General features: G+C 40.2%; 1 protein-coding gene across 1 annotated transcript in view; it reads right to left on the reverse strand.

Moving 5' to 3' along the window:
• Positions 1–20,689, reverse strand: part of LOC141350229 (sacsin-like) — a 34,473-nt gene extending 13,784 nt beyond the window's left edge. Inside the window, exons 1-5 of the mRNA XM_073854887.1 lie at positions 20,619–20,689; positions 12,694–12,751; positions 11,977–12,064; positions 11,573–11,684; positions 10,656–10,802 (exon numbers count right to left, since the gene is read on the reverse strand). Coding sequence (XP_073710988.1) covers positions 10,656–10,802; positions 11,573–11,684; positions 11,977–12,064; positions 12,694–12,725 — 379 coding nt within the window. The 5' untranslated portion in view covers positions 12,726–12,751; positions 20,619–20,689. The remainder of the gene's footprint in view (positions 1–10,655; positions 10,803–11,572; positions 11,685–11,976; positions 12,065–12,693; positions 12,752–20,618) is intronic.
• Between the last annotated feature and the right edge of the window lie 474 nt (positions 20,690–21,163).

Genomic DNA, 21,163 nt, shown 5'->3' on the forward strand with positions numbered 1-21,163 from the left:
CATTGTCTGATGTGAACCATGCCTCGCACAAAAGAGCTCTCAGAAGACCTACGATCAAGAATTGTTGACTTATATAAAGCTGGAAAGGGCTACAAAAGTAAATCTAAAAGCCTTGATGTCCATGTGTCCACGGTAAGACAGATTGTCTACAAATGGAGAAAGTTCAGCACTGTTGCTACACTCCCTAGGCGTGGTCGTCCTGTAAAGATGACGGCAAGAGCACAGTGCAGAATGCTCAATGAGGTGAAGAAGAATCCTAGAGTGTCAGCTAAAGACTTACAGAAATCTCTGGCACATGCTAACTTTTTTGTTGACAAATCTACAATAAGGAAAACATTAAACAAGAATGGACTTCATGGGAGGACACCACGGAGGAAGCCACTGCTGTCAAAAAAAAAACATTGCAGCACGTTTGAAGTTTGCAAAAGAGCACCTGGATGTTCCACAGCACTACTGGGAAAACATTCTGTGGACAGATGAAACCAAAATTGAGTTGTTTGGAAAGATCATACAACGCTATGTGTGGAGAACAAAAGGCACAGCACACCAACATCAAAACCTCATCCCAACTGTGAAATATGGTGGAGGGGGCATCATGGTTTGGGGCTGCTCTGCTGCCTCAGGCCCTGGACGGATTACTGTCATTGATGGAAAAATGGATTCCAAAGTTTATCAAGACATTTTGCAGGAAAACTTAAGACCATCTGTCCGCCAACTGAAGCTTAACAGAGGATGGACAATGCAACAGGACAACGACCCAAAGCATAGAAGTAAATCAACAACAGAATGGCTTCAACAGAAGAAAATACGCCTTCTGGAGTGGCCCAGTCAGAGTCCTGACCTCAACCCGATTGAGATGCTGTGGCATGACCTCAAAAGAGCGATTCACACCAGACATCCCAAGAATATTGCTGAACTGAAACACTTCTGTAAAGAGGAATGGTCAAAAATTTCTCCTGACCGTTGTGCAGGTCTGATCTGCAACTATAGGAAACGTTTGGTTGAGGTTATTGCTGCCAAAGGAGGGTCAACTAATTATTAAACCCAAAGGTTCACATACTTTTTCCACCCTGCACTATGAATGTTTACATGTTGTGTTCAATAAAAACATGAAAACGTATAATGTTTGTGTGGTATTAGTTTAAGCAGACTGTGTTTCTCTAATGTTGTGACTTAGATGAAGATCAGAACACATTTTATGACCAATTTATGAAGAAATCCAAGTAAGCCCAAAGGGTTCACATACTTTTTCTTTCAACTGTATACTCCAACTCGAGCAATATTGCTTAATTACTGTAGTTAATACCATTGAAGGTACTGCACATCGCGAGGGAATTAGCATCAAGTTGTTATCGTCCGATGGTGTGGACGCTAATATAGTTAACGTTATAGTTATCTTTATAGTTTGAATGGCTCTTAACATGATTGTGCCAAATTCTGTGCTGCAAAGAACCTTATGGTTAAGTATTTGAACTTACACCACTGATTAACTTAAAGTCAATATAATGATCCTTGATTCTATTTAATTATAAATAAGACTTTCACTGGCACCTATGGTCCACACTATGAACACAAGAACACATTCATTTTGTGGCAGTGAAAATAAAGGGGGAGTTATAGCCTAGTGGTTAGAGAAGTCGAGCTTGTAAACCAAGAGTTAACAGTTTGAGTCTTATAGCCGTAGGGTTTCAACTGTGGTGCCCTTGAGCAAGGCACCTTACCCTAGCACTGGGATAGCTGCTCACTGCTCCAGATGTGTGTGTGTTCATGACTTGAAGTGTGTGTGTTCACTAATCACTGGGATGAGTTAAATGCAGAGGTCACATTTTGAATTTGCATTGCATACTTGACAAGCTTGTCACTTTCTGTGCTGCCTGATACAATAAGCGGCCAATCACGGCAAACCCATTGTTAATACTTGAAAATACCAGGCAGAAAGCACTGGCTTTATTTGATTGACTTCAGAAAAGAACGGTGCACTGCGTATTGTTGCTAGGCTACCACCGAATCAGCTGTCCTGTCAGTGAAGTATTAAACCGAGAGCGCTCTTGAAACTTTGGTTCTGTTTCTAACTTCGCTCGGTGTTTCACTATGGGATTCGCTTTGGGCGTGACCAACTGTGGAAGCTCTTATGACACCACGTCTGTCTTTGACAGACTGGTCGACCTGTGACCAGGCTCCGCCTTATCCATATCAGCCAGGTCAACCCCTGTCTACGTCATTCGCGCTTTCTTCCTGTGGGAAACTGCAACAAGCTCTGTCAGTGCATCCCGACTTGCTGATTTTTGTTGTGCATCAATGCCGGTGAAAATCCTGGAAAGGAGGCTGAAAGTGACGGTGGCTAACAAGCAGGACCCTTGCCTGTCTGCCTCGACAGCGACTAATCATCTCCCGCAAGCGAGTACTAGCTGGGAGGAAATAATGTAAGCTGAATCCCTGGATATGCCTGCGCTGGTCGATGGCATGCTCACGCAGGAGGATGGTGAACTGGGGGATGAGGATGCAGATGGCAATGCTAATTCTGACCTCCTCGATCTGGATATGGACGACGAAGAGGAGGAAGACAATTCCCTCTTCCCGGCCCAATAGTCCAGACTAGCGCAAACGATTTGGCCCCTTCTGCTGCCGCCAGGCCACCCAGAAGTGAGACAGCTCCTGTCTGCTTGTATGAAAGAGATGTCTCATTATTGGTCCAGCCCCTTTAAGAGCAAGCTCCCCACCAAGGGACAATCAATGCTGGAGATTCAGAGCTGGGGTTGGCCAGATCCCCAGCAGTGGAACCTTTAGTGGCTTATCACCTCCATGATGAATCAATTCTGCCTCATCACAGATTTCACTGTAGAGTAAGATGGAATAACTGAACGCTGCAACCTTTCAGAGGATGTACAAATACACAGGGCAGTCTGTATGCTCGCTAAATGCTGTTACTTTACTGTCAGCATACCTAGCAGAGATTTTGGAGGAGATGGGGCAGCAGTTGGACTCAGGAGCACCTCCGAAAAATAGGCTCCGAAAAATAAGCCTATTTATTTCAATTTTTACCCATTTAGTGTTTATAAGTGCCAGTGCCAACAATTAAGCACTTTAATTTATTAATATGCAGAACAGGTTTCATGCTGTAATCTAGCCCTGACATCAAAGTATATATCTGGTTTATGTAGATTTCTACACCTACAGCATTTACCATTAGGCTACTAACAAATAATAAATCATTTCTGGGGTGAGCCTATTTGTTATGGTAACAACCTGTGTGTGTGCGCGCACGTGCACCCGTGTTTGTGTGCACCTGTGCTGTGTGTGAGGAAGAGTGACACCCCAGTCAGACCAGTTGCTTCATTGCAATAGAACGCTGCATTTGGTTTGCATCAATTGCATTGCGGTGCATTTTAGGTTAAGAATCCGTTCGAAAAATCACAACATCACATCCCGCTGTATACAGTGAATGAATGCATGCTGAAATTATTGTTGCGTGGCTACATAAAAGTTTAAGCATTGCGTGATCGGTCTGACTCGCTTGAGAGAGATGAGGGTGCATGCGTGTGTGTGAAGGCGGGGGTCCTTTTTAAAGCTATACTCTCTTGCAATTGAACATGAATACGTTTACTACTTAAAAACATCAAAGCTAAACATCATATCCACTCAAACCGCATAACGACATCACTACAAATACAGTATGGGATTAAAATCAGCGAAAGCTACGGTACCTTGATTCAGCGACGCTTGGTAAAACAGCAGTGAATGTTTTCGGTTCAGATGCTGAATGTAATGATAATGTAATGATCCCAAACTTTAGACATTCTCTCTCTGCCATTTATGGACATATTTACTCTCCGCCATCGCGCCAACTAAATTCAAAATGTATCATGCGCTATGATGTGCTTTCTGAACATTGAACAACGGTCCGTGTGAATCTGATCTCGGAGCGTGTAGTGCGCGTCATAGGAATTTAACGAGGCTTCGAGGCAGAATTTTTGCATCAAGGAATTTTTTGATTAACTCGATGAATCATTTCAGCCCTAGACAAGAGGGAGGCCGATGAACATGAGAGCTGTAAGACCTGCTCACAGCGGACCACAGGCCGGTCAGCGACCATGACCGGATGGCTCCGGACCTTGGGGAAAACATTCATTTGCGGCCACTGCGGCTAGCAACCGTCCACCCCACCCCGAGGAAAGGAAGAAGCATGCGACCTTACACGCCAGTCGTCCCCTGCCCTTCTCTCTCCACCTGCAAAGAGAAGAAGGTGGGAATACAGCCCTTCTGTTCTAAGTTCGGTAAGGGCTCATTATGTTCGCTCTCCTCTAGTTCAGACAAAAGAGGGAGGTCTGAGCCATGTTCAGTGTCACCAAGCACTCACACACACAGGGGAATTGAAAATAAAACATGCATTATCACAGCACGGGCTGAGGGCGATAAGCTCCCTTAGTTCAAAAAATATAAATGTTGCATTATCGCAGCCAGGCAAACAGCTGAGGGCGATATGTTTAAAAAAAACATGCAAACACACGAAATGCACTTTCCCAGTTCCACTGCTGGGGGGAGCCCTCACTCCTTCAACAGGAGACCGCATGGTGCACGTGATGATGTCATCACTGTACGATAACAGCGGGGCTGAAGTGTACAGGGGTCTTCTCTCTGCCCGCATAGCCAGCTGGCGGATGCATGGTTCAACCATGGGTTTTAGCAACAGTTTTACGGGGATCCAATTTGTTATATAACTGCCTCATTTCAACGGGGTAATTATGTCAGTGGCCGAGGGAGAATTCTTGGGTTTTGATGGCCGAAATCGAAACCCTTTTGAGCAAACAGGCAATCAGAGTGGTGCACGAGGAGGAGAGCCATCAGCATATTTACTTCCGTTATTTCGTAGTTTCAAAGAGAGGTGGCACAGCCCTCCATCTATTTTGGATCAACATATATTAAACAAGCACCTAAGAAAGTATTCATTCAAAATGTTGATACACAAGGTACTTTGTCGATCGATTCACCCAAACGTTTGGTTTGTGACAATGGATCTGTCGGACGCATACTTTCACATAGACATTTACCCCTCTCACAGGAAATTCCTCAGGTTTGCATACCAGGACACAGCATACAAATTTCAAACTATACCCTTCTGGCTATCTTTAGCTCAGAGGGTTTTTGCCAAATGTGTGGAGGCAGCTCTGTTCCCGTTGAGGGGCAAGGGAATAAGAATATTGTCTTACATAGACGATTATCTGATATGCTCGTCATTGAGAGAACAAGCCATAAAAGACACAGGGACGGTCCTGATCACCTCAGCGACTTGGGTTTCAGAATAAACATGATTAAAAGCCAGTTAGTGCCCTCTCAACAAACAAGGTATTTGGGGCTCAATTTAGACTCCCTATTGTATCGAGTCACATTGACGGAAGAGAGAATAGCGTCTTTAACACAATGTCTCACTCGTTTTCAGAGGGGAAAAGTAGTGCCATACAGGCTGTGCTTGCGAATGCTGGGGCTTATGGCTTCAGTGATCGCTGTAGTACATTTAGGGCTACTCAAAATGAGGGATTTCCAGTGCTGGATCGCTGGTTTATATCTGTGCTCTCGCCGGCATCTCAGCCGACCGGTGAGAATCAATCATACGTGTGCCGAAACGCTCAGACACTGGAGGAACCCTGTGACGCTCAGGACAGGGATTCTCTCAGGGGCGGTGTCTTCCAGGGTAATTATGACAACAAATGCATTTTTAAAGAGCTGGGGAGCAACCCCAATGGGCAGAGCAGGGAACGGTGTGTGGCCGCCACAGCTGATGCACAAACACGTACATTATTTGGAGCTATAAGCAGTGTGGTCATCACTGTACGACAAGAGCGGGGCGGAAGTGTACTGGGGTCTCCTCTCTGTATTCGAAAGGCTACACCAGGCTTACTTAAAACTCAAGCCTTTCAACTGTGCAGCAAATCTAAGAATGGCCCCAACCCACGGGGGTCAATGCGGTTCGACGTCTTGCCTCATACTACAGATGATTTGTCAAAGACTTTGCCACAATCAGTAAACCCCATTACTGCCAAATTCCATTGCACTTCTGAACACCAACATGCTTTTGACAGGCTTAAAGAGCTATTCTCTTCTGTTGAGCTACCCAATGGATACACAAAGACCATAGTAGCCTACAGTGGCTTACAAGAAGTAAAAAGAAACTGACTGGTAATTAGCACGGTGGCTAGAGAACCCACCTCCATTAACCCATTGACCCACCTCTTTGTCACCAGGCTGTGCAATGCAACTTTGTCAGTAGCCCTGCAGACCATACACCTGTAACCTCTACCCTGCTGTTTTGTCCAGTAGGCGTAATACAACCCATTAGTACCATCTGTGCCACTCTGTCTTTTGGGTTGAGTCCAGAAAAGTTGGGCTCAGCCCAGGCTGCTGATGCAGATATAGTTCCTTTTAAAAAGTGGACTGAGGAAGGAGAAGAGCGTCCCTCCTGGGAGAGGGTGTCACCCTATGGACCAGCAACAAAAGCATACTTGAGTCAGTGGAAAGATTGTATTTAAAGGATGGCATTCTAGTACCCGGTTCTATCTGATGAAAAGCCCTGAATTCTATCTAAGTTTTTCAGAAAAATGCCATGCATCACATGCACAACATTTTGGAGTGGAGTGAACGCTGTCCAGGTTACACACCAGATACTTCTGGTATAAAATGCGTCACGATCGCACCTGCTCCAGCAAGCTACCCAAGCACAGTGCTACGGGGTTTACACCAAACATGATGCTCTTCGGCCGAGAGTTAACAGACCCCCCCCCCCCCCCCCCGGCAATACAGTATGTTGTCCACCTGAAGGAAAGGCCAGAGCTGGAACACCAAATTGCCAGGAAAGCACTAGGTCAATCTGATCCTGCTAAAAAGCAGTATGATACCTACTAAACCCTAGCAATCCCACCAAACAAAAAAATAGACAGAATTTCACTAACTTTAGCAGAACAAGAAAGCAGAATCATGCCAGTTTTGTCTGTTTATAACAGCAACTAAAAATGCAGAATAAAAAACAGGTGTTTGTTGTGCATCTTCATGTGATTTCCTGGCAGGAGTGATGTCTCTAAACTGAATGATTGTACAAATCATCCCTGGAGCAGCTGCCCTTTCTTAAACCCACAACTGATGCAACGTTTATTACTGATCAATGAACTTTGAACTCTCTTTTTTGTTTGAAGTTTATTACAAGATGGTGTTTTCCCTTCTTTTGTGCAGTTGTAGATAATACATCAACACTTTTAGCAGTTCTCAAGAATGTGGTAAATGAAGAATGATCTGCAGGAAGCGAATGTTAAAGTTATTCTTCATCAAAAGATTATAAAGTGCAAATGTTTCTGATAGCCATTTATCTGCAATGGACGGGCCAATAAAGAAATCTACTCAGATAATGAGAAACTACCTGCAAGGGTCTAAACAAGTTTACTTCGATTGTATTATTCTTATATAACTGATTTCTGACTGCAACAATATTAGGCCTATCAGGCATTCACATTAACTGAAAGTCCTGCATCTGCTGTCTGCAAAGAAAAGTTTAGTAAGATAAATATGTGCAAAAAACTTGGTTATTGGCATTTTTTGTCGCATAGGCCTACTGTGAATTTATTGATCTAGAAAAGGAACAGGGTTGTAGATACAATTACTAAGCAAATCTTTCATGCATGACATTGTACTTGGCAATCTAAAGAGGACAAATTTAAAATTGAAAATGAGATTCAAAGGGAACTCATTTCACAATGAGTAATATTTTTATTGTATATCACATCTATTACTGCTGGTATTACTGACTGATTGCTATATTTTATATAGGAAAATTTAAATAAACAAAATAATATTTTTTCTATTATATTTTTCAAAAGCACATCACTAAATGATTAATTTGTCATTTTTATTACATGTTGAATTTAAAAAGCTTTTCATATTAACTGTGCATCTTCCGTGGATTGCGCTTGTGAGGAAGCATGACAGACTTTCCGTATCACCTCTACTTAAAGAGCCAGTAAGATGACAATTTTAAGCATCCTATCACTGTTTATAAGTCCCGGACAACAGGTTTAGATGCATGCAAGGTCAAAAAACCCTGTAATTTTCTCAAAATATATATGTTAAATACCCCATTTCTCAGAGATCCCCAAACGATTTTTGTAAAGCCGTTCAACGACTCAGTCTGCCTAAACCCCACCTTTCAGTAGCCTACTCTGCTCTGATTGGTCAACTGACAGTGTCTCTGCACAGACCACAAATCAGTGGCACGACCAACAATAGTGCAACATGTGTTGACCTAGTGCTAACATGATTTACTGAGAAGACATTATCGACATCAATACACATCATTCATCATTAATCCAAGCAATAAAAGCGACGATAGAAACTAACATTTTACACTCATTTAAGCATTTTTGTAAACTAACCGGGTCATAGCAAACCCGTAAATGCAGCATAAACCGTTTGCTATCGTGACTCTGACAGTATAGAGTTTAAACAACAACATCATTCATCATTAATCCAAGAAGTATAAATGACGATAGCCATCTTACACTCATTTAAGCAAGTATGTAGCTATAATCATACTTACAGATTGTGGTTAGGAGACGCATGTTGTTCCAAATAAAGTGGGTACTAAACCATCTTTCATTGCCAAACGTCTAAATCCCTCTGTTAAAAATTAATTTTAACCACTGATTCTTCACAGGCAGACACGTTTAGTATATCCCTCTATGAAAAAGTCTAATTTGGTAGTGAAAACAACACAAGCTGAAAACATAGCGTGATATGATGTTTACACACTAACTAGCTGTGGGCGGGTCATAGTTTTCGTTTCTCCCGCGGGTAAGGCTGTAGGCGGAGATTATCTCATGTGACGTGGAAGCGTTTGTGTGACGTGGATAAAGACAGGCAGGAGATTCAATGCATATAACGACTCGTTTCAGCGATTCAGAGTCGACTCCCTGCTTTAGAAGCCAATAACTTTATTTATCGTGCACTTTTTGGTTGAACTACTTTGCACATTGTTTACATTGATGGACAGCTACATGACACACTGCAATACAGGTCAGTTTCGATTTTGGATCTGTGTGGCTCTTTAAAAGGTGCGATCTAATCTTGTTTACATATAATAAGCCTGCTCCCGAGCAGGTTTGAGCTTACAGATCTGCTGCTATGACAGCAACTCTCTGATATGCAAATCAAGCCCAATCATCAACAATAAATTCAGCTAACTGAATAATCCAAAGAACAGCCCCCTGGTCTAAAGTAGAAGGTGCAAAGCTGAGATCAGCTGGCAGAAATGCTGCCTCACCTGTAGCCTGGTAAGTACGCAGATTTGATTGCTTTAAAAAGTGCTAATATTGCAACTGGCTTTTGAAGGGGATGGGAGATGAGTCTTTCATTAGTTTATTGCATGTTATGCCCAAAACACACCCATTACTCATTACGAGAGAAACAACCCTTTTAGACCATGCCCTGTGCGCGCCGACCATTTTCCCCATCGTTAAACTAGCAAAAGTGAATTCAGACACACCCTGAGTTAGAGGTGTCCAATCATGCTCCTATAACTGAAATCTCTCTTTCTCTCTCTCTCTCTCAAAAGAAGAAACTGATTATTTTTGTTTATTTTTTATTTTTTCTTTTTCCTTTGTGGTGTTCCTACCCATTCTCCCCAAGATGCGTACAAATGACACACAGTGTGATTATCGTGCAATAGATATGCCAAATTCAGCTTTTGCGTGCATATGATACGCCAGTCCTTCCTATTCACTTATATGGCGAATCGTTTTGTGTCGTTTTATTTGTTTTGTTTTTCATTTGTTTTCTGTTTTTAAAACCATTTTCGCTTGGGTTTAGGGTTAGATTTCACATTTGTTTAAGCAGGTTATTTAATATACAGGTTTCTCTATGCTTTTGTCTATATTTAAGCCATGGTCGTTTGGAATTGGGGTTAGAGATGGGGTTTGGGTTAGGATGTCATTTTTATATAACAAAAAGTGACAATGGTAAAAAAACTAGAAAACAAATGAGAAACCAATAAAAAAAAGACACGAAATGATTTGCCATAAAAGTGAATGGGAAGGACTGGCATATCATATACACGCAAAAGCGGAATTTGGCGTATCTATTGCATGATAATCACACTGCGTGTCATTTGTGCGCTTTTTGGTGAGAATGGGTTGGGTGTTCCCAGTCAAAAATGAGTGGCCTATGGAAAATAGCTTATACTGTAAATCATTTGTTATTTAAAATATAACCAAATATTGTCAACTTGTTTTCTTTTATTTAGGACTAGTTTTGTATTTCTTTTTGAACTGGTTAAACTGGATCACTGATCTGATCTTATGCACCTCAGTTTTTGACAAAATAAGATTTAATCCAATCTTTGGGTATAATATAGCACAACAAGTGACTTATAAGAAATCTTTGATAGGCCGGTCATTTTTGACCAGGAACACCACAAGTGTTATAGGGTTTTGAACACAGTACAAGGGTTAAACTAAATCAAAAAGTACAGAATTTCTAATCATGCAGTGTGTAAAAAAGCCAATAAATCTGCTGATGGAATTGTTTTCTGGTTCTGACTGGATGTAGAATTTGGTTGTTTTGTAACCAGCTGGTAAAGGCAAAGAATATGTGGTTTTAATTTGTTTAGTGTATAATACCTGTAATATGATAAACAGAGTTGAAGCCAATCCCAAATCTCCCAACTTTTGTTGGATCGTCGTGTTTAATGCTTCGGCCGACTTTCTGAATCCCCTCCCAGTCTTCATCTGTGAATGCAGCGTCATTGAAAGCGTAGAGAGCAGGGCCTGCCAAAAAACACAGTTAAAACAGTAATTTAATACTCATTATTACACGGGTCTCTGGAATGCTTGATTCTGATTGGTCAGTTAAGACATTTGCAGGTTCGTTCTTTTCAAATAATAACCGCTCCAAAGTAATAACGCATAGCCGGACTACTTGTACGAGTAAAATCGCTCCGCGCCAATAAAGATCAATAAAGATTACTGTTTGGCGCCATCTTGTGACAAACACTGGACAACCACGACAAGCTTACTGAGACTGAATTTGACAAAATAGAGCATGACAGCTACGAAGCCAACAAACAAAAAAAATACAGAATGGGCATTAAAACTTCTCAAAGACTGGCTAAAAGAGAAAAAATGGAGACAGACAAGTATGAAGCAGAGGATCTTAATAAGATATTACGATCATTTTATGCATCTGTGCAAAGTTTCGCGGAAGGATAAAAATGTTAATTTAAAACAAATATGCCAATTAAATGTTTCAAATTTATATTTATGTCCGGTTTTTTTCTTATGTGACAAGTAGCCGTGTAATAAGCAGGATAATGTACAGGCAGCCTGTAGTTATCGGGAAATAAGCCCCTTCACTGTCGGGGCTTATTTCCCGATAACTACCGGCTGCCTCTACATTATCCCTTACGTAAACACTGATGATTTTCAAATGAGCAGCAGCACAGATGTCACATATAGTACGGTATTAATGTAAGCAGAGTAGGGACAGATATCATGCATTACTTTGATCTCTCATATGAAACTCATATGTCATTTCATACCCTGATATTTTCTGAGCTCTTCACTCCAGAGGCTCTGAGTCCCATAATGTCTCTCATCATGAATGAACACCACAGATGAAGCTCCTGCATCGTCTGCATTCTGAATCAGCTCCTGAGATGTCACATCACATTTACAGTCATCATACAGGCCAACATTCATGCCGATAAACAGATATTTCATGTGCTTAAAACTAAAGCCTACTACTTTTTATGTTGGCTTCATTTTATGTTAAATAATGTCTGGTTTAACATTAAATAGTTGTAACAATCAAAAATGGCATTAGAAAATGTGTACTTCTAAAAATTAAAAAAGTCATGGCACATCAAAGCATCCAATACTAGTATAAAGTGCTATACAACGTCCAATAAACAGTAAAGGTGTTATTTTATTCCAGTAAACATACCTTTAGTATTTGTCCCCCATCTGGGTATCTTCTTAAAATCTCTTTCAGATAATCAATAAATGGAGGGGACGTCGCACCAAATCTGTTTCTGTATTAAAGCATATTAAAAATGACCACACAAAACACATGCAAATTCAATTCAATGTTCTAAAATACATGAATAAACAGTTCATTTAATTGTTATTGTATTCATAATTGTCTGTGAAACATCAAACAATGTTTTCTTTAAGGTTTTCACATGGGTTGTTTCCCAGACAGTGATTACCTTAAGCCAGGACTAGGCCTTAGTTTAATTGGGAAATATAACTAGTTTTAACAAACATGCCCTACTAAAACATTACTTGTGTTTATTTTGAGGCAATACTAAGGGCACTGATGTATTTTAAGATACGTCAGTGCAAGTTGTTTTTTAGTTTGGACAGCACTTACATTTATTTTAGTCTAGGATTAGTCTAAGCCCTTTCCGGGAAACTGCCTCTAAATGTACCTTACAAGCAGTGCTGTTTAATGGATAGTTTCCTGGACAGGGTTTGGATTAAGCCAGGACTAGGCCTTATTTTAGGACATTTGAGTCATGTCAGTGCTAGCTGTTTAAAGTTAAGACACCTCAAACATGTTTTTAGTCTGGGACTAGTCTTAAGAACGGTCTGGGAAACTGCCCCAAAATGATATATTCATTTTAAGATGAAAAACAAATCAATCAAAACTGTGACTTACTTTTTCTTCTTGAGCTTCGATTCTGAACTCATTGTGTTTTTTTACAGTCTCCGCTGTGCTGAAACAAATTGAGAAAAAAGCTATTAACTTCTATTATCTATTAATCTTAAATATCTGTGTGGGGCAGGGCAAGGAGTACATGGCATTTTTAAAGGTTTAGGGAAAGTTGAAAGACTGACGACTACATTGTTTTTGTGGACTAGATTTGTTGAACTACATTTCCCACAATCCTACTGCCATATTCCAGTGCACTTCATTGCCCATAATTTCTTAGCTGAGGTCTATAAGTAGGCCTCACCCCTACCCTTTGTTCTCTTACATTGGTGAGGTGTGGTTCTGTAAATGGGCACCCAGCCATGTTTGTGAATCCTTTCCATAGGATGTGATATGTTTTTGTCAGCATTGTGTATTTGAATTTGGCGAATTGAATGTTTACCATTATCAAAACTGAATTTACAGATATATTATGTTTGATATTGTTGTATGAGATTGATCTTCTTTATTACTTGTGTGAGCTTGATTTCTTTGTTTTATTGTTTGTAGTGACCAAAAAACATCATTGACATCCTAATGTGCATCCTGATAGCCAAGGATTAGGTTGTGTTCTGTGTTTTGACAAGACACACCACCAAGTTCTACATTTCAACTGGACCCTGGATACATTTGACATCTGTTATCCAACAATTTCTACAAAACAATAATGCTGCATAATATATGCAAACTGCCATTTGCATTCAGTGTTTTTAATCTCCATCAGGATGATCCAAAGATGTCGATGCAGGACCACCAAGCAGCCTGTGTTATGAACAATAGACTGGGCAATGCACTTGAAGCGACGGGTCTCCTCAGGGCAGCAGTGCGGTGCTCTTTATTGGCTCATTGGAGGACTCCCATTCCAGGTCGACTTACTCCACTACTTTGGTGAGGATGACCATGAACTCCTCTTGCACCACAGCCGGACGCTCGACATCAGAGGACTTTTCTTAAGAACCTGGTTCAGTCCTTTTCTGTAGTCGCGATGGACAATACTTTCTCCTCATCCCACTGACATACCATAGGAAATAGCCTTGAAAGGACCAGGGTGCACTGGTGGTCCGTGACAGCACAAGGGCATGGGACTGTATGCTTGCTATCCCAGAAAGGCAGCTGTACAGCCCGCAGCATGTGTAGGAACAGCAGATAACCAGCATTCCAGACCCTGCTGTTATTTTGACTGGATTTTGGTGGGTTAACACACAAACAGGTATCCAATATGATCAGATAAGACAACTGACCAACATCTTTTATGGCCTCATTGTCAAAGCTGAGAGGCAGAAGACTCTTGATTGGTCCACACCATTTATCTATATCCTATCGAACTCCCTTCACCCCATCCGAATCCAGGCCGATCGTAAATTCTTTAAGCACATAGCCTGGCTTTACAAAAGTATTGGCTAAACCAAAGGACAAATCTTTACATCCTTCCACCAAAAAAATGGACTTAAAACCATCACCTGTTGACTTCATACTCATTTAGAGACACTGACATTCTGAATTAAATCTCTATGTTATGAACATATGAATAAATGTATGTATGATATGGTAACATTTTGCTGTCACATTCAGGATAATGCCAATGGCATTTAAGAAGTGGTTTGGTAAGTGGGAAATGCATAGATGAAATTCTAAAGACAAAAGATAAACTCTGTACTTTATGCTATGCAAATAAATTCCTCACAGTGAAGAGAGGTGGGCACATTTTGTGGGTTTCCTCTGACATCAGCAGCCAATCACGGTGATGCATCAGGAAAAGTGCCAATATACAAACTCCTTCTTATTCGAAAAGTTAAAAAAGTTATTTTTTCTAGACGTTGCTCACTGAGTCTCACCCTGAAAAGCAAGACATTAACACCTAAGTTCTGAGTCTCCCACCTGCATGCTAGGAGACTGAAACAGAGCACACATCCAGTTTCTGAATTTCCCCATAAATTGTAACAGGACAAACCAAAACCCTCATCGTTCTGAGTCTTCATGTGCTAAGAGACTGAAACAGAGCACACAAATTCTGAGTCTCCCGCTGAGAGAGACAATAACAGATCATCGATAAACCAACCAAGTTCCTGAGTCCTTGTTCTGAGTTTGACAACAGAGCCTAAACCAGATTGACAAGTTCTGAGTTTTTTGCCTGTGCGTCCAGAGATGAAGCGGATCACACCACGTTCCAAGCTTCTCGTCCAGAAAGGCAATCACTGGCGTCTGCAACAAGGTGAAGCTCAGATGAGCAAACCTTCACTTAAGGGACCTTCATCTTTACTTTTATTTTCTATTCTTTGCATTTAAGTTTTCTTTTTCTGTTTTCTTTAATATTTTAGTATCATTTAGTAGTGTTTTTAGTTTCTTGTTTATCTTCACTGTGTCTTATGTTGATAATACAGTTAAAGGGTTCTACAAGCTGGCCAGAATCTCACAAAATCCTTCAGATAAATTAGATGGCAAACTTCCTCTAATTTACATATTTTCTTATTTGTTAAATTATCTATTTAGATCATTCTTATTGTTAAAGTGAAATTCTTTAGCTGGCGCCCCGAAGTAGAGGAGTGAGGGGTCATCTGATACACACACACGCACACACACACACACACACACACACACACACACACACACACACACACACACACACACACACACACACACACACACACACCCACGCACACACACACGCACACGCACACACACACACACACACACACACACACTTGAGGTGAAACCTCAAGTGTCCTGTGTTTGGCATACTAGTCTCGCGTAGCTAGACCTTGATGTGTTTTTCGCTGCTTTTTCTGGACAAAGCCCGCCCATGAGTTGTTGACTGACATGTCAAACAACCAATGACAGTTTGTTTTGTCTAGCGTCACGTTTTGGACTCCCCACAATAATGAGCCAGCTGGCAACAAGTCATTTATTAAAAATAACCAGCCAACCGAATAGCATACTAATAAACATTACTTACCATAGAAAACTGTTGTGCACTTCATCAACAGTCACACCATTGAGACACTCCCGTTAAACATCTGTTTGAAGCATATCTCTCCACTTTGTAACACCTACAAGCAATTCAGGAGAACCAAACTTTTTACTCCATTAACTGGCTGAAGCAAAATTCTTGGATGTCTTTTAGAGAGTCTATGCCACGAACTTTGCATATTTTTGTGAATCCAATGTTTAGCTCATGATAACTTGTCATTATTATCCACATGAACTCAATGCTCAATGGAACGTCAGAGCTTTGTTTTCCAGGGACCGAAACTAATCGCGACACTCGCGTCTCCTGGAAATCCGATTTATTTCAACCAATCACAGACGACTTTGACATTCTCACAGGTTTCTAGAAAAGTGTACGAAAAACATCAGACGTTTAGCCAACAGTCTGTGGGCGTGACGTCTGAGGCTGAGACTAATTGCATACTAACCAATTGTTGCCCCATGTGAAAATCACAAAATTAATTGGTGCCCATGTCAAAATAACTGCACATTTATGAAGGATGCGAATTCCCTCAGAGCAATGACTATCCAGACCTGGAGCAACCAGACTGGGAACTCGTTGCAATGCAGGTATTTGGATCTGGAGAGCGCTTCCTCTGTGTGGGCCAGGCAGTATACACAGTACTTGTGTGTGTTCTGGAGGTTGATAAAGGTTGATAAGGTTGATAGGTCCTAAACGCAAAGCACGTGATTTAGCCATCATGAAAACTATGTAATAGCGAGAAACCGCTTTGTTTGTACATGAATGAGAAAGATTCTAAGGTATGAAGGGGAATGTAGTGAAACACAGGTGTCGACGTTTAACATGGATGCAGATCAACATTCACAATGGAAAATGTATATGTTACTGGTCCTACTCACATCTGCCCCAACAGGACTCGAACCAGAAATCGCCCTGGCATGGCAATGGGACACTCTAGTAAGTAAGCTGAAGGCTAGGGTTGTGACAATTAATCGTGCAAATGCGCGTTTTCTCAATGAATGAATTTGAATGAATTATGGTGAAATGCCGCCACATTCAAAAGCCAGAGGGCGCTTTCGTGCAGAAACTCCATTTGTGCCTCAGAAGAAGTAGCATTACAAACACTAATTCAGTAAATACAGTATCTAGAGGCATGTTTATATTGCTGTTCTTCAGATTTTTTCAGGTATTTTCATTATAATTGAGAATATTTTGAATGATTGTGTTTGACGAGTGTTGATTATAGATCGATAAGGACTTCCTACTGATCACGGAGCCGTAGTACATGCACAAGCTGACAAGCTGTGCATGAAACACTGAATCGGAGCCTTACGATTCAGAATCGATTTTAGACAGGTCTTTTTAATGGGAACGCGATGCATCGATGCCCATCCCTACTGAAGTAGGCCCATCACCTCTTGAGGTCGGGAGTGAGGTTCAATGCTGTAACACATCCTGAAGTTTGCCTTCTCTGAGTTTTTTATTATTAAAGTTAATCAGGTTCAAATGTCAGGAACTCTCCTTTATTCCCCGTTCTTTAAAATTGTGGAATAGCTAACTTATAGGTGCTTAATTATGATGTCTGTTTTGTGTATTTGTGTTATTTATACACATTTATTTTAGAATTTATTTTTTTTATTTCATACTAAGTAATTGCAACGCTGGTCCATGCGTGATATAGTCACGTAATTTCGTGGTATTGGGTTGGTAATTATTGTCTTGGAGTATGTTTATGTTTGACACATTTCAGGATTTTGTACTGCAATGTCCTATCTTATCAAAGTAAACTAAACACTTTTCTCCTGCTCCTAATGTGGCAACTTTCTCAGACATATCTGAAAACCATATCTTAGCTTTTCTACCTACACCTATGATTTTGTTGTGTTATAATTGAGGGGCAACCTTCCGATCTCTCTGATGAAGCCAACACGTAAGTGAATTAAACTGCAAATTATTGAGTGGCCTCTAGAGGCTGGCTTCGGAGTCAATTCGACTACCATGTTAAAATGCTCAACTTTACAGAAGAAATAAAGCCTATATAGATAATTTTGCACTTCATGAAAACTATGAGTGGGTCGTTTAAACTCTGAGATGTCAAACCTCAAGATGTGTTAGAGCACTAAATAACCTGTAGATTGATCAACAGAAAAATGACCGCTTTAGCAATTATCATGGTTGAAAACAGCTTATTCCAGACCTACATGCGCAAAATGGTGAGGAAATAACGCAATATTTCTTCAGCTCTGTCTTTTACTTCAGAGCTTACACCATGTGGTCATATGGAAAGCACTAGCATTCAATACTGTTCACTCAAGTCAGCACAGCTAAGGCTCAATTAGCAAACAATTACCAAGCTGGAAACAATAAGAGTCAAAATTGAACACATATCTATCAGATCCTTCAATAGATCGATAAAAGGACCCGAATCAGTTCACTGAGCTTTGAAACAATGGATCAACAGAGAAATGAAGGAATAGGTCGAGGTGAAGGAGGAGGAAGAGGAGGAGGGAGAGGAAGAGGGAAAGAAGGAGGTCGAGGTGAAGGAGGAGGAAGAGGTGATGATGAAGGAGGAAGGAGAGGAGGAGGACATGGTGAAGGAGGAAGGAGAGGAGGAGGCAGAGGGAAAGAAGGAGGAGGGAGAGGACGTGGTGAAGGAGGAAGAGGACATGGTGAAAGAGGAGGCAGACGACTTGGTGGAGTAGGAAGAAGAGGAGGATGACGTGGTGAAAGAGGAGGAGGGAGATGAAGGGCAAGGTGACAAGCAGTCTCAGATGAGAGGCGGGCCACTCTAGCTGACCATGTCCTTGTCCATGGTATGACTATAAGAGAGGCTGTGTAACGAGTGCAGCCTAATCTGAGTCACTTCACTGTTGCCTCCATCTTCAGAGCCTTCGGGGTGGAAAACAGATAGATGTATTTACAGTAAGACTGCTCTGTAAAGTAACTTTAGTGTGTACACACTGTTGGACTATGCTACTGGAATAAAGGAATGCATCAAATTGCCTTCCATACAGATCAACATATCAGTAGATGAATGCCAGAAGTGGATCATGCAAGAGGATTTTATGCTCGCTGTTTGGCTAGGACCAATATAGCTTGTGATGTTGACGAGATTCTCTGGCCTGACCCAGAACAAAGACGGGATGTTGAGGAGGAATATTTTTTTATTTTTTATTTTTACAGTTGTGCTGTGTAGCACATGAACGAATAAAAATGTGCTAATGCATACATTGATTGTGTCTTTTTTGGTCATGTGAAAAGGTTTTTGAGGGGGAGATCCACAAGCAACTTACCAGTTTTGGATATATTGTTTTGAATTTATTGCACCAGTGTGTAAGACTATGTTGTAGTGTGTGTGTGTTTTTGAAAGCTTGTGTGTGTTGTCTGAGGGAAACGTTTGGTTTTTCAGTAAGAGTGAATGGTTTTGAGTGTAGAGCTTAATTTTGACCTGAAAATGTGATGTTTGGAGTATTGGGTAAGATGTTATGCAATTGTGTTTACTGTTTTGAGAATATGATGCATAGTTTCAAGAAATGTGTTTAAGCAACTGAGAAAAACTGTACTAAAAACAAGGGTAATACAAAGAAATCTATCTTGTACTGCTGTGTTACTTTTTTCCCAACTGACAGCAACTTATGTTCAAAGTGAAATTATACTAAAGTCGTTTTACATTTGTACAAAATATCACCTAGTATTGATAGACCACACTTGTGAGTTACTGACCACAGCAAATATATCTCTGAAACATTATCTTTTACAAATTTTCTGAAAAATCGGTGTGTAAATAAGCCACAAACAAACAATCCCCGGTCAAATCACAGTCAGTGGTATCTTTCTAAAAATCTTTTAACATTACACATTATTTGACCTGATACTGTGTTTAGTTAATATATCACGCACATTCACATTTCTCTGTGTAAAGAGTTTGATCCACTGGTTCATAATTTATGCAATAAAGGGTTAAAGTACTTAAATGGATTCGATTGCAGGGTGCGGTTTGAATGGAATGGAATTGTAGTTAAATGTTAACCTTGTGTCTATCTATTAACTACACTGCAAAAAACGATGTGTCAATTTTTTACACATTGTGTTACTGTAATTCCACTACTTTTAGCGGTAAATATTTTTTAAAATAATAACACAGAAGGTGTGTTAGTATAGGGACAACACATTTAATGTGTTGTCCCTGAACTAACATACCTTTTGTGTTATTATTCATTGTGCCGTCCACCACGGTCCTGTGACATAAGATCAGAAATGTCTTGTCTGCAAGTGTTCATTTTTCACAAAAGAGAGTAACGTGAGTAATCAACTCATTTAAATTTCAGTAATTGTAACTGCGTTACTTGATTCAAAAAAATACTTAGTTACATGTTTATTACTGCTAAAAGTTGTGGAATTACAGTAACAGAATTAATTGTAACACATTACTCCCATCACTGTTTTTAACACAACTTGTGTTGTCCCTTTCATTTATTTTAACATGAAATAGCGCATTAAATTGCATGACACACAATGTGTAAAAAATTAACACATCGTTTTTTTGCAGTGTACATGTTTGAACACAATCGTTATTTTTACTTTATTTTATAGTACATTGAAAAAAACCTAATGAAATTATGGTCATTGTATATAGTGACCAATAAAAATCAAATCAATATAATATTTCAGCTTCAGTTACAGTACCCTGTATATCAGCTTTTATCCCATATATCTGATCTTAATGAATATTTCTGAGTTTTTCATTCTCTGTAAAGATTCTCATACTTTGGTAAAGGTTTATTATAGCCTACTTCAAACATTTTATTAAACAGCTTTAAAATCAAATGTTTTCTAACATAACATACAATATATGCATACTGTACAATTGAACCTTTAATTGTTTCTAAGCTGCATTTGATAAACGATGTAGCTACATGAAGATTGTTAGGTTTCTCAAGCTTACCTTCAGTTTAAGCTCATCGTGATGCTTTTCTCAAAGCCGACTGAATAAATGAATGAATAAAGGAAAGCACTGAGAATAAAACACGATGAAATAAACACACCCCTTTTTTTCTCTGGAAAGAATCTGAGTAAAGCGAAACAAAACTTTCATCCGTGCATCCTGTCTTTAATAATGAGTTGACATTTAATCCCTCAAATACCAGGCACATAATGTTACAAACCAAATATAGGAATAGCCTAATAAAAATAAATACATAAAAGCGCCTGTGAACAGTAGCAGTATAACTTTTAATGTCACAGTATGTGTCTTAGGGGCGGTTTCCCGGACAAAGATTAGTTATATTTCCTAATTAAACTAAGGCCTAGTCCTGGCTTAAGGTAATACCTGAAACCACCCCTGAATGTCTTATACGTCACAGTACATCGTATTGTAGGGAGCGTGGACACATGAAGCTGCACCCTGTTAAAAAAAACAATAGGAACCATTCAAGAAATTTCCATTACAAATCAGCCATTAACCATTACCAAATGGTTTCCATTACGTAG

Source organism: Misgurnus anguillicaudatus, chromosome 17 (assembly GCF_027580225.2).
Source record: "Misgurnus anguillicaudatus chromosome 17, ASM2758022v2, whole genome shotgun sequence".
In the NCBI taxonomy this organism is placed as follows: Eukaryota; Metazoa; Chordata; class Actinopteri; order Cypriniformes; family Cobitidae; genus Misgurnus; species Misgurnus anguillicaudatus.